At 43.1% G+C, this 14,793-nt stretch overlaps 1 protein-coding gene across 2 annotated transcripts in view; it reads right to left on the reverse strand.

Moving 5' to 3' along the window:
- Positions 1 to 14,793, reverse strand: part of ARHGEF9 (Cdc42 guanine nucleotide exchange factor 9) — a 423,137-nt gene that overhangs the window by 64,803 nt on the left and 343,541 nt on the right. For both annotated transcript variants that reach the window (XM_077285097.1, XM_077285099.1), the window contains one exon: positions 5,930 to 6,109. In XM_077285097.1, coding sequence (XP_077141212.1) covers positions 5,930 to 6,109 — 180 coding nt within the window. The remainder of the gene's footprint in view (positions 1 to 5,929; positions 6,110 to 14,793) is intronic.

Raw genomic sequence — 14,793 nt, forward strand, 5'->3', positions numbered from 1 at the left:
TTAGTCAACTGAAGTGTAATGTTCATTCTACACGCTGGGCCGGCGCATTTTACTGCTCAGCTGCTGTCATTTAGGCAGTGTCAAGAAAGCAGACTCAAAGCCATTTCCAGCAACAGCAAAACCTGCGTGGATCTTTAACCCATTTACTACCAGGGTTAACATTCTTCCACAAATTTTCTGCTATTCAATTGAAGATTTCATTACTGGAATGGCTGGTGAAAAATGTGATAAAAAAATCTCAATTAACTAGTAGCCCAAAAATATCAATACATTTAAATACTCTACAGCATTCTAGGACACGGGACCTTCTAGACCAGGGGCTCTCAACCTTTTCTTATTGGGGACTCAGCAGCCAGAACTAGATGATGTGTGGGCCAAACCACCAGTGAGTAATGTCCATATAGAATTTTAAAATATTGCTGTATTTACCTTTCATTTGTCTTATGAAACCATTGCATTAACCCCTTAACACCCAATGACGTGCAGTGTCCATTATTGGGTGCCTCCCCCAGTTTGGTGTGGGCTCCGGCAATGAGCCCACACCTTTTCCGACACATGACAGCTGATCTGATCAGCTGACATGTGCCCCTAGCAGGCGTGGGTGGAATCGCGATCCATCCGCGACTGTTAACATGTTAAATGCTGCTGTCAATCTCAGTTTCCAGTACACAATTTGGTAAAACTAATCATGTCATTCAAAAGTTCAACTCTTCCCGCAAAAGACAAGCCCTCACATGGCCATATTGACAGAAAAATAAAAAGTGATGGCTCTTTTTTCTTACTTTACACTGGCTTCAATAGTCTCCATGGGAGACAAAAAGCTGCAATCATCCGATTGCTCGTGCTACACACAGCAGGACTTTAGCCCTGCTCTCTGTAGCAGAAATGCTCTCTTGCTATGAGTGCCGACCGCTGGGCGGCGCTCATAGCTATTCGGCTATGACAATCCCAGGCGTCTTCTGCAGACCCCGGGTTGTCATGCCAACCCATCAGTGACCCGCGGTCATGTGACATGGGGGTCAATGGGTGGGCTTATGTTAAATGTCAGAGGTTGACAGCTGCATTTATCAGGTTAACAGACACGGGTGGATCGCAATTCCACCCGCGGCTGTTAGGGGCACATGTCAGCTGTTCAAATCAGCTGACATGTACCAGCAAAGATGTGGGATCAGTGCAGGAGCCCACATCAAAGGGGGAATCTCGACATGCACCATATATGTACAGCTCATGTCGTGATGGGGGTTAATAAAAAAGATAGGGTTGATGTCTGACCATTGTGGCTATGTACATGCATTATTTCTTTAAACAATAGGAAGTTAGTGTCTGAAAAAGCCTCAGTGACCAGTGTGAAAATTGTAAAAATCCAAATTTGTTTTGCGTTTTTAATGCAAATTGTGAAAAGGAAAATAAAAATTGGCAAAAAATTGCAAAAAATACATTAAAACAAAAAGCTGATTTAAAGAATAGGTCATTTTCTGATGATAGCTTCACTTTAAAACCTTCCCAACATTTACTGTATACGGGAGGGAGGGAGCTGTATAGAGGAGCTGATGCTGTTCCATAAGTAGCAGATGGCGCTGTGTAATATGGCTGACACCTGACTCCAACAGTTGGGAGCTAAGATGGGTGGTCATGGCATTGTGGGGTCTTCAGTTGACATCTTAGTACTTATATTTAGCCCTGCCACAAGAAGAAAAGACAATACACTGCAATACATTATAAAAGGTTCTAGGCAAAGACAGAAGAGGGCCTCTGTACAAAAACAGTAAATGGGCCTTTTGCAGTCCAATAGTTCATCGTAATGCATCCTTTATGTGTCTGTGATGGAAGCTGCTTGTGGCTTATGATGCAGAAGTTGGCCCCCTAATCCCTTGGGCCCATGTGAAGTCGCACAAGTTTCATCAATTATAACAGAGAATTGTCTCAATTGTCAAATGTCTAAGTTCCTAGTGTAACTCAAAGGTAAAAAAAAAGAAAGTTTAAATCATCCCACCCCCTTGAAATTTATCATGTAAAAATATCAATAATATAAACTCAACTGATATTGCTAATTTGAAAAAATGTAAAAGTCAGAACTATGTAAAAAAATGGCAAAAATGCAGCTTGTTGATCTCTTTCTCCCAAAATTAGAAGTTATCAAAAAGTCATCAAAAGCTATAGCTTGTCGCAAAAAAACAAACCCTCACATGGAAAAAGTCTAAATTGTGCCTTTCTGTTTATTGCAACACAAAAAAAAATGTGGGAATTTTTTCAATATATATATATTTTTAAAATTTGGAATTGTCATAAATGTAGTGACCCACAGAATAAAGTGGATCTCAGTTTTAATACACTTTGAATGCCATAAAAATAAAACAAAAAAACGGAGGAATTACTGTTTTTTTCAGTTTACCTGACAAAGTTTTTTTTGCGTTATTCATTCTATTAAAAATTAAATGAAATTTGGTTTTAGCTACATAGATGACAAAAAAAAGTTGTGCCTTTTGGAATGTAAAGATAAGAAAATTAAAGCAAAATTTTTTTTACTAATAGCGTAAAGTGGTTAAAATATCATAAAAGAAATCAGTTCTATTGCTAATTTAAAGACTGCTATAACCAGAAAACCAGAAACGGGTCTGTGCAGGTTATTACCAGATTTATAATTGTGAATAATGATAGTGACTACACTGTGTTCCAAATTATTATGCAAATAATAATTCCTTATATTTTCTCTAAATTACCTATCTGAATTGCAGTCATTGTTATTTTCCAGTCATCTACTATTCTAGTATAATTGCAATGTTTTGGAACAAACTACCTATGAAAACAGTATCTTTTTAAAAAAAAATAAACACTCAAAATGCATGTTCCAAATTATTATGCACAGCAGAGTTTTCAACCTTTTTTTTTATTTTGAACAAAAAAATGGTCAATTGTGAAGTTATAAGCATTATCAGCTTATTACAAAATGAAATCAAACAGTTTTCAAGTGAAAACTTTATTCTAGGTGATGTTACATTTGCACATAGGACCCCTTGTTCGAAAGAAGCTTCTGAACTCTCTCGTCCATTGAATTTGTCAGTTTTTGGATGGTTTCTGCTTCAATTGTTTTGCATGTGGACAGAATACCCTCCCAGAGCTGTTGCTTAGATGTGAACTGCCTCCCGCCATCATAGACACTCCTTTTGATGATGCTCCAGAGGTTCTCAATGGGGTTGAGGTCAGGGGAAGATGGTGGCCACACCATAAGTTTGTCCTCTTTTATGCCCATAGCAGCCAGAGATGCAGATGTGTTTTTTGCAGCATGAGACGGTGCATTATCCTGCATGAAAATGATCTCGCTGCGGAAAGCACGGTTCTTCCTCTTGAACCATGGCAGGAAGTGTTGTTTTAGAAACTCCACATAGATTATGGAGTTCATCTTTACCCCTTCAGGGATCATAAAGGGGCCGACAATCTCTCTCCCCATGATTCCAGCCCAAAACATTACTCCACCTCCTCCTTGTTGGCGCCTTAGCCGTGTTTTCATGGGGTGTCCATCAACCAGCCATCCTCCACTCCATCCATCTGGACCATCGAGCGTTGCACGGCACTCATCGGTGAACAAAACAGTTTGGAAGTCAGTCTTGTGTCGTTTGGCCCACTGGAGCCGTTTCTGCTTGTGTGCAGTGGATAGAGGTGGTCGACAGGATGGCTTACGCACAGCTGCAAACCTCTGAAGGACCCTGCATCTTGTTGTTCTGGGGACGTTGGAGGCACCAGCAGCTTCAAAAACTTGTCTGCTGCTATGACAAGGCACTTCTGCAGCTACTCTTTTAACCTTACGCAATTGCCTGTTGGAAAGAGTCCTCAATTTTTCCTTATCAGCACGCACACGTGTGTGCTGGGAATCAGCTACATACTTCTTGATTGTGCGATGATCACGATAAAGTGTCCTTAGCAATGTTGATTGTAGTCATGCCTTGACCTAAATACTCCACAATTTGTTGCTTCTCAGCAGCCGACACATCCTTTTTCTTTCCCATTTTGGCAAAAAATATAGGCTGCTTAATAATGTGGAACAGCCTTTTTAAGTAGTCTTGCCTTTATTTGGACACATCTGCCAAACTAATTTGCACAGGTATCTGCAATTGCTTTCAGTGATATAAAGAGCCCTGACACACATCACCATCAATGAGTCTAAATGACAAACAAAAAAATTCTAACCTTATCACTCCTAAACTCCTTGTGCATAATAATTTGGTAGTGATGTGCGAGAGAGTGTAGTGATGAGCGAATATACTCGTAACTCGAGATATCCCGAGCACGCTCGGGTGACCCCCGAGTGTTTTTAAGTTCTCGGAGAATTAGTTTTCATCGCCGCAGCTGAATGATTTACATATGTTAGCCAGCATAAGAACATGTGGGGATTCCCTAGCAACCAAGCAACCCCCACATGCACTTATGCTGGCTAACAGATGTAAATTATTCAGCTGCAGCAAGAAAAACTAAATCTCCGAGCACTAAAAAATACTCGGAGGACACCCGAGCGTGCTCGGGAAATCTCGAGTGACGAGTATATTCGCTCATCACTAATAGTGACCCCAAGGGCCCTTGAATATGATTGCAACTGACACCCACCATTTACTTCTATGTTAGGGCACCTATTAATCTAGTGTAGGAAACATATCTATAGTGTTGTGGGATGAAAATGGTGCAAAGAGCCCTCGAATGTAACAAAAAATCCAATTTCCTAATCCAGGAGACAATGAAACAAACATAGAGGAGTATGAGATAAAGGAAGTCCAAGGGGTACAGAACATTTGGCTATGCGGGGCACACATATTCCAAATATTCAGCAAGCTCTAGACAATATGCACTTCTCTTATCTATGTTTTGCTACAACTGAAGAAAAAAGACATGGATCGCATTTCCAACACTATACATCGATCTATTGTGGCTAAACAAAAATGTAAAAAACTGAATATGGGTTCTTAGTTAGTCCCCAAGGGTCTCGAGTGTTCTTGCGCTAATGACCAAAAACCAATTTATTGCGGCATCCAATAGTATAGTAAAGTCATATGGAACTTTATTTGAATCTGAAAAAAATCCGCATAAGGTCCAGAATGGCCTGAAACGCGTAATGAGATGACATCTTGTCTTTTATAAGAGATTCAAATAAAATATCAACTGATTTTACTATACTCTTGGATATTGGCTAACTATTGCTTTTAGGTCTACATTGGCATGGCAAACTGCTATGCAATGTTTGTGAACAAGGTGAGACGACAACTTCTTTCTTTTTCTTGGTCTGATGGGATGAAATATTGTAAGGAGTTTATTACATCTAAGAAACCACAATACCGTTCACTTACAGCTCAGTCTCAGTAATTGGGATATTATTCTCATGCAACTGCTTCTGGAAAAAATAAATGTGTTTTGTCTAGGAAAGTAATAGGATGACTAAGCTGTGATGGATGGTACAGAGTTTCCAAATGGAGACCTCAAGCACCTGAACAGCAGTCCTAAAGACCTCGTGCTTTTTTCATGAAGTATTAGGTGAGTTAGTCATTTAGTGCATGAATGTATCTATACCCGATTAAATAACATAGGTTAGATTACAAACAATCATGCTATTTGTGAAGTTATGTTGCTTTATGGAAAGTGTTTCAGGACAATCGAAAAAGGTTGAGAAATGTGAAGAATAATCATCAAAATTCACATGGAAATTCAGAACATCAAAATTAGCCGTGAATGCAACGATGACTATAAATTAAAATACTAAGCTAGTATCGAAACATAGTGCCAGCTGCCTGCATCTTTCTATTGCCGCTTTCTTCAAAACACATAAGAACCTTAATACATTTTATGGCCAAGTTTGCAATGAGATTCTACTTTAGATGTTCTGCGCAGCTTGACTATAAATTGCAGCCTAACAAGACCTAATGTTTCCCAGCCCATTTACACTTACATGTTCTAGAAAGCATGGTCCTATTTCACTGAGATGTGGCTCCTCGTTATTGTACTGCTTCTCGAGGTCTCTAACAAAACCCATCTGGAACCGGTAGATGTCCTCAATGTTCCCGAAGATGACCTTTAGCTGCTCATCACTGAACATGTCTCTCCGCTTCCTGCACTGCTTCAAATAACCCTGTGAAAGAAACAGAATAACGCAAAGGGGTTAAAAAAAACCCATAAAACCTGACAAAATCCTGGGGGAATGACCAGTTTGTTAGAAACACATATTATCCATTGTAAAAAAAAAAAATAATCTCCTAAAAGTGATTTGTATTTTCTAAAATATCTTTGCAAATAATAATACATCTGCAAGTTAAGGGAATGTCATTTACCTGTCTTTCTGTATTGTTCCAAACATTGCAAAACTAGATAAAAACTCTCCTTCCATTTTATGTCTACATTCTCCATGCAAGAAAATGCTTTTACATAGTAACGAGGGGCGGACATATCATTGGTGCAACCTGTGCGACGGCACAGGGGCTCAAGAGTTAAGGGGGCCCATTTCTACCTCCAAAACAGGTGCAATTTTGCATTTTTAGGATCGCTTGGGCTGAAAAGGGTCCCTATATTGTTCCTGCACAGGGGCCCTTTTCTGTCTGTGACCGCCAATGATAGTAACAGACTACAAACAAATATTCTGAAGCTTTAAAGGATTATTCAGCTACTTAAAGTGTTAGGCCAGGGTCACACTTGCGAGTGCAATGTGAGAAACTCGCACAAGTCTCTCTCCTCAAAACCTGGCACTGCCACTGGCACTCAGGACCAGAGTGTTCAGCTGCATAGAAATACATGCAGCCGCACACTCCGGTCCCGAGTGCCGGCGGCAGTGCCGGATATTGAGGCGAGAGACTAGCGCAAGTGTGACCCCGGCCTAACTCCCAAAATGGCAAGAAAAATTTCTGGCACTTGTCTGTTTCTGGCAGTCCGAAAGACCAGACCTGGACAAGTTATGGCCACATCCAGCTCTTTGTGTGTCTCTATCTGGCCCCCAGACATGGACAGCAAAAAGGCCAGATGTTAGATTATTATTGTGCCTATTTATATAGTGCCATCATATTACACAGCAATTTACAGACATTGGAATCACTGTCCCAATTGGGGCTGATAATCTAGATTCCCTATCTGTATGTCTTTGCAGTGTGGGTGGAAACCGGAGAACCTGGAGGAAACCCACGCAAACACAGAGATGACATACAAGCTCCTTGCAGTATTGGCCTTGGTGGGATTTGAACCCTGGACCCTGAACCAAAGCAACAGTGCTAACCATTGAGCTACTGTGATGCCGTAATTAAGTGGCTGTACAGCGTTGCCAACATTGCAGTCTGCTTGGACGCAGTGTGCACCAGACCTGTGTGGACTTGACCCTTTGCACAAATGATTTTGTGATGCAGTGTGCTTCTGGACTTGCCCTGTCAGTCTACATGCTCATCACTCTCCACCAGTGCTGCCTGATGTGAGCTGAGGGGTAAATAAGGAGTGCAGGTTAAAGACCTAGAAGTGCTTTGATACACCCTAAAGGCACTTGCCACTAATTTTGCATATAACTTCAGGGAGGATTTCTACAGAAATAATTATGGATTTACTAAGGCTGACAGGGCCTATACAGCCATACATTGTAGTATAAGGCAAAAGTTCATCCTAACAGGATCTTCTTAACACTGAATTCTGAGTAGTGCACTACTTCTAATCTACTAGGAGGCCCAGGAGATGTGAACATAAGCTGAGGGCGGCAGGAGGAGTGGTGTTGGGTGGGATGGCATCTGAGGGATGACGACTGCTGCAAATATGGTTACTGAAATAATAAACCACTTGGATGGGGGAGGATAGCATATGTGGGAATTAATATTGAACAGTGTTTTTCATCTCTCTATAACAGTGCCAGGTTTTCATGTGGCCCTTTGAGAAAAGGTATTGCCCACTCGTTGCCGTAGATAATGATTGGACAGAGGTCGGGCACACGCACCTCTGGTCTATTCTAGACAGGGCTTTGTACAGCTCATGATCACTGTGGGCCATAGCAGTGGGACCTGCAGGGATCAGCATGCAAGTTATTTCTATCCTACAGGCAAAGGATAACCTGTTATTGTGAGAATAAGCCTTTTATTAAGTTGTTGAAAATTAAATCTACAACTCCTATGAGCAGGTGCAGATTTTCACCAACATTTGCAATAATTTTTTGCTGTAAAGGTTAGTAGTGATGAGCGAGTATACTCGTTGCTCGGGTTTTCCCGTGCACGCTCGGGTGATCTCCGAGTATTTGTAAGTGCTCGGAGATTTAGTTTTTGTCACCTCAGCTGAATGATTTACGGCTGCTAGACAGGCTGAACACATGTGGGAATTCTCTAGCAACCAGGCAACCCCCACATGTACTCAGCCTGGCTAGCAGCCGTAAATCATTCAGCTGAGGTGACAAAAACTAAATCTCCAAGCAGTTACAAATACTCGGAGATCATACTGATGTAAAATACTGACCAAATCCTGCTAGTGTGACGGCAGCCTTAATGTTCTAGCACTTGGAGGACTAAAATATATTGTAGTTGTGATGCGTTAAATTCTCACTATCACCAGGAATGAGGTTCAATTTTTTAACATCCTCACGACACTAGCTTGCGGTCTTGTGTGACTGCTCTGACCTCTGCAGCATTCTCTAATTATTCTGGCTGCTACTTCACACATTTTCATAGTAATAATGATGGAGACATTCACCAGGGGATCCCAACTGTTGAAAATACAGGAAAAGAAAGGTCATAGAATGATAAGAGCCTGGGACACTGCACAGCTTTCCAGAGACTTGACTTACACCTTCCTTATGCAGTTGCAGGCCTTGGAAACCTATGTCCTAATGTTATGTTACTGCTAAATGGTACAAAAATGTAATAGAAATATAAATACAGGAGATGGAATGTAAAAACTGAGATTGTAGGTTTATACATAGAGGACAGTGCAAAAGTTTTAGGCAGGTGTGGAACAAGTGCTGCGGCAAGAATGCTTTCAAAATTAGAAGTCATAATAGTTTACTATTTTCTATCAATCAACAACATGCAAAGTGAATGAAGAAAAGAGAAATGAAGAAATATAAAACAAATCAATATTTGGTGTGACCACCCTTTGCCTTCAAAACAGCATCAACTTTTCTAGGTACACTTATAGACAGTTTGTGAAAGAACTCGGAAACTTGGTTGTTCCAAACATCTAGGGGGACGAACCACAGATCTGTGGATGTAGGATTGCACATATCCATCTTTCTCTTCATATGATCCCAAACAACACTTCCATGACTCCTTGTTCCTCATTACAGTGAAGATAATTCTCAATAATATTGGCTGTATGTTTGGGGTTTTGGTCCTGCTTCACAATAAATTTGAGGATATAGGCAACCCCAGCCTAAAAATAGCAGCCCGCAGCTGCCCCAGAAAAGGCGCATCTATTATATGCGCAAATTATGGCACTTTGCGAGCCTTTTCCCACTTGCCCTGTGGTGGTCTCAAGCGAGGTTAATATTTGTGGGGTTGACATCATCAAGGTTACCGCAGTTCCCAGCTCACTTTGCTGTGAGCTGGGTGGATCAACTGTGTAGACCTCAGTGAGATCACCACTAGCACCGTGAGAAAAAGTCTCACAGTGCAGCACTGAGCTCTGTGAGTTCACCGCAATTCACTTTAAGAAATTTCTCTGTGAACAGCTGTGGACTCACTGAGCTTAGCGCAGTTCATTGTTGTGAATTTGCTTTTTGCTCCCTCTAGTGGTTACTAGTTTTTTGACTCTGGTTTTTCTGTCATTCCTTTTATCCGCACCTGGGTCGTTAGTTAGGGGTGTTGCTATATAAGCTCCCTGGACCTTCAGTTCAATGCCTGGCAACGTAGTTATCAGAGCTAGTCTGCTGTGCTCTTGTCTACTGATCCTGGTTCCAGTTATATCAGCTAAGTCTGCCTTTTGCTTTTTGCTATTTGTTTTGGTTTTGTATTTTTGTCCAGCTTGTTCCAAATCTATATCCTGACCTTTGCTGGAAGCTCTAGGGGGCTGGTGTTCTCCCCCCGGACCGTTAGACGGTTCGGGGGTTCTTGAATTTCCAGTGTGGATTTTGATAGGGTTTTTGTTGACCATATAAGTTACCTTTCTTTATTCTGCTATCAGTAAGCGGGCCTCTCTGTGCTAAACCTGGTTCATTTCTGTGTTTGTCATTTCCTCTTACCTCACCGTCATTATTTGTGGGGGGCTTCTATCCAGCTTTGGGGTCCCCTTCTCTGGAGGCAAGAAAGGTCTTTGTTTTCCTCTACTAGGGGTAGCTAGATTCTCCGGCTGGCGCGTGTCATCTAGAATCAACGTAGGAATGATCCCCGGCTACTTCTAGTGTTGGCGTTAGGAGTAGATATATGGTCAACCCAGTTACCACTGCCCTATGAGCTGGATTTTTGTATTCTGCAGACTTCCACGTTCCTCTGAGACCCTCGCCATTGGGGACAAACAGTTTGCCAGGCCAGTATTAAATGTTTAATGCATTGCAGAAGAGGGATTATAAGAAAGAAGATTCTGAGTTTTTTTTTTTTTTTCTTTTCTCTTCTTCCCCTTTACCTCAGAGTGGCTATGCTTGCTGCAGACATGAATGTCCAGACCTTGATTACAAGTGTGGACCAGCTGGCTACTCGTGTGCAGGGCATACAAGACTATGTTATCAGAAATCCTAGGTCAGAACCTAAAATACCGATTCCTGAACTGTTTTCCGGAGACAGGTTTAAGTTTAGGAATTTCGTGAATAATTGTAAATTGTTTTTGTCCCTGAGACCCTGTTCATCTGGAGATTCTGCTCAGCAAGTAAAAATTGTGATTTCGTTCTTACGGGGCGACCCTCAGGATTGGGCTTTTTCGCTGGCGCCAGGAGATCCGGCATTGGCTGATCTTGATGCGTTTTTTCTGGCGCTCGGTTTACTTTATGAGGAACCCAATCTTGAGATTCAGGCAGAAAAGGCCTTGCTGGCTATGTCTCAGGGGCAGTACGAGGCTGAAGTGTATTGCCAAAAATTTCGGAAATGGTCCGTGCTGACACATTGGAACGAGTGTGCACTGGCCGCTAATTTTAGAAATGGCCTTTCTGAAGCCATTAAGAATGTTATGGTGGGTTTTCCCATTCCCACAGGTCTGAATGACACTATGGCACTGGCTATTCAAATTGACCGGCGGTTGCGGGAGCGCAAAACCGCAAATTCCCTCATGGTGTTGTCTGAACAGACACCTGATTTAATGCAATGTGATAGAATCCTGACTAGAAATGAGCGGAAAATTCATAGACGCCGGAATGGCTTGTGCTACTACTGTGGTGATTCTACACATGTTATCTCAGCATGCTCTAAACGTATAGCTAAGGTTGTTAGTCCTGTCACCGTTGGTAATTTGCAACCTAAATTTATTCTGTCTGTAACTTTGATTTGCTCACTGTCATCTTATCCTGTCATGGCGTTTGTAGATTCAGGTGCTGCCCTGAGTCTCATGGATCTCTCATTTGCTAAGCGCTGTGGTTTTACTCTTGAACCATTAGAAAATCCTATTCCTCTTAGGGGTATTGATGCTACACCATTGGCAGCAAATAAACCGCAGTATTGGACACAGGTTACCATGTGCATGACTCCTGAACACCGCGAGGTGATACGTTTCCTGGTTTTACATAAAATGCATGATTTGGTTGTTTTAGGGCTGCCATGGTTACAGACCCATAATCCAGTCCTGGACTGGAAGGCTATGTCAGTCTCAAGTTGGGGCTGTCGTGGTATTCATGGGGATTCCCTGCCTGTGTCTATTGCTTCTTCTACGCCTTCGGAAGTTCCGGAGTATTTGTCTGATTATCAGGATGTCTTCAGTGAGTCTGAGTCCAGTGCACTGCCTCCTCATAGGGACTGTGACTGTGCTATAGATTTGATCCCAGGCAGTAAATTTCCTAAGGGAAGACTGTTTAATCTGTCGGTACCTGAACATACCGCTATGCGTTCATATATCAAGGAGTCTCTGGAGAAAGGACATATTCGTCCGTCTTCTTCCCCTCTTGGTGCGGGATTCTTTTTTGTGGCAAAAAAGGACGGATCTTTGAGACCTTGTATTGATTATCGGCTTTTAAATAAGATCACTGTCAAATTTCAGTATCCTTTACCGCTGTTGTCTGACTTGTTTGCCCGGATTAAGGGTGCCAAGTGGTTCACCAAGATAGACCTTCGTGGTGCGTACAACCTTGTGCGCATTAAGCAAGGTGATGAATGGAAAACCGCATTCAATACGCCCGAAGGTCATTTTGAGTACTTGGTGATGCCTTTTGGGCTCTCCAATGCGCCTTCAGTTTTTCAGTCCTTCATGCATGACATTTTCCGGAAGTATCTGGATAAATTTTTGATTGTTTATCTGGATGATATTTTGGTTTTTTCTGATAATTGGGATTCGCATGTGGAGCAGGTCAGGTTGGTCTTTAAAATTTTGCGTGAAAATTCTTTGTTTGTCAAGGGCTCAAAGTGTCTCTTTGGTGTACAGAAGGTTCCCTTTTTGGGGTTCATTTTTTCCCCTTCTGCTGTGGAGATGGACCCAGTCAAGGTCCAAGCTATTCTTGATTGGACTCAGCCCTCGTCAGTTAAGAGTCTTCAGAAGTTCTTGGGCTTCGCTAACTTCTACCGTCGTTTTATCGCTAATTTTTCTAGCATTGTGAAACCTTTGACGGATATGACCAAGAAGGGCTCCGATGTAGCTAACTGGGCTCCTGCTGCCGTGGAGGCTTTCCAGGAGTTGAAACGCCGGTTTACTTCGGCGCCTGTTTTGTGCCAGCCTGACGTCTCACTTCCCTTTCAGGTTGAGGTGGATGCTTCGGAGATTGGGGCAGGGGCCGTTTTGTCGCAGAGAGGCCCTGGTTGCTCTGTTATGAAACCTTGTGCCTTTTTCTCTAGGAAGTTTTCGCCTGCCGAGCGAAATTATGATGTGGGCAATCGGGAGTTGTTGGCCATGAAATGGGCATTTGAGGAGTGGCGTCATTGGCTCGAGGGTGCTAAGCATCGTGTGGTGGTCTTGACTGATCACAAAAATCTGATGTATCTCGAGTCTGCTAAACGCCTTAATCCGAGACAGGCCCGCTGGTCATTGTTTTTCTCCCGCTTTGATTTTGTTGTCTCGTATTTACCAGGTTCAAAGAATGTGAAGGCCGATGCTCTTTCTAGGAGCTTTGTGCCTGATGCTCCTGGAGTCGCTGATCCTGTTGGTATTCTTAAAGATGGAGTTATCTTGTCAGCTATTTCTCCGGATCTGCGACGTGTGTTGCAGAGATTTCAGGCTGATAGGCCTGAGTCTTGTCCACCTGACAGACTGTTTGTCCCGGATAAGTGGACCAGCAGAGTCATTTCCGAGGTTCATTCCTCGGTGTTGGCAGGTCACCCGGGAATTTTTGGCACCAGAGATCTGGTGGCCAGGTCCTTTTGGTGGCCTTCCTTGTCAAGGGATGTGCGGTCATTTGTGCAGTCCTGTGGGACTTGTGCTCGAGCTAAGCCTTGCTGTTCTCGTTCCAGCGGTTTGCTCTTGCCCTTGCCTGTCCCGAAGAGGCCTTGGACACATATCTCCATGGATTTCATTTCTGATCTTCCGCTATCTCAGGGCATGTCCGTTATCTGGGTGATATGTGATCGCTTCTCCAAGATGGTCCATTTGGTTCCTTTGCCTAAGCTGCCTTCCTCTTCCGATCTGGTTCCTGTGTTTTTCCAGAACGTGGTTCGTTTGCACGGCATCCCTGAGAATATTGTGTCAGACAGAGGATCCCAGTTCGTTTCCAGGTTCTGGCGATCCTTTTGTAGTAGGATGGGCATTGATTTGTCGTTTTCGTCTGCTTTCCATCCTCAGACTAATGGACAGACGGAGCGAACCAATCAGACTTTGGAGGCTTATTTGAGGTGTTTTGTCTCTGCTGATCAGGACGATTGGGTGACATTCTTGCCGTTGGCTGAGTTTGCCCTTAATAATCGGGCTAGTTCCGCCACCTTGGTTTCGCCTTTTTTCTGCAACTCTGGTTTCCATCCTCGCTTTTCTTCGGGTCATGTGGAGCCTTCTGACTGTCCTGGGGTGGATTCTGTGGTGGATAGGTTGCAGCAGATCTGGAATCATGTGGTGGACAACTTGAAGTTGTCACAGGAGAAGGCTCAGCGCTTTGCCAACCGCCGCCGCGGTGTGGGTCCCCGACTACGCGTTGGGGATTTGGTATGGCTTTCTTCCCGCTTTGTTCCTATGAAGGTCTCCTCTCCCAAATTTAAACCTCGTTTTATTGGGCCTTACAAGATATTGGAAATCCTTAATCCTGTATCTTTTCGTCTGGATCTTCCTGTGTCGTTTGCTATTCACAATGTATTTCATAGGTCCTTGTTGCGGCGGTACATTGTGCCTGTAGTTCCTTCTGCTGAGCCTCCTGCTCCTGTGTTGGTTGAGGGCGAGTTGGAATACGTGGTGGAGAAGATCTTGGATTCTCGCCTCTCCAGGCGGAGGCTTCAGTACCTGGTCAAGTGGAAGGGCTATGGTCAGGAGGATAATTCCTGGGTGGTCGCCTCTGATGTTCATGCGGCCGATTTAGTTCGTGCCTTTCATGCCGCTCATCCTGATCGCCCTGGTGGTCGTGGTGAGGGTTCGGTGACCCCTCACTAAGGGGGGGGGTACTGTTGTGAATTTGCTTTTTGCTCCCTCTAGTGGTTACTAGTTTTTTGACTCTGGTTTTTCTGTCATTCCTTTTATCCGCACCTGGGTCGTTAGTTAGGGGTGTTGCTATATAAGCTCCCTGGACCTTCAGTTCAATGCCTGGCAACGTAGTTATCA

Source organism: Ranitomeya variabilis, chromosome 2, assembly GCF_051348905.1.
Source record: "Ranitomeya variabilis isolate aRanVar5 chromosome 2, aRanVar5.hap1, whole genome shotgun sequence".
NCBI lineage: Eukaryota > Metazoa > Chordata > Amphibia > Anura > Dendrobatidae > Ranitomeya > Ranitomeya variabilis.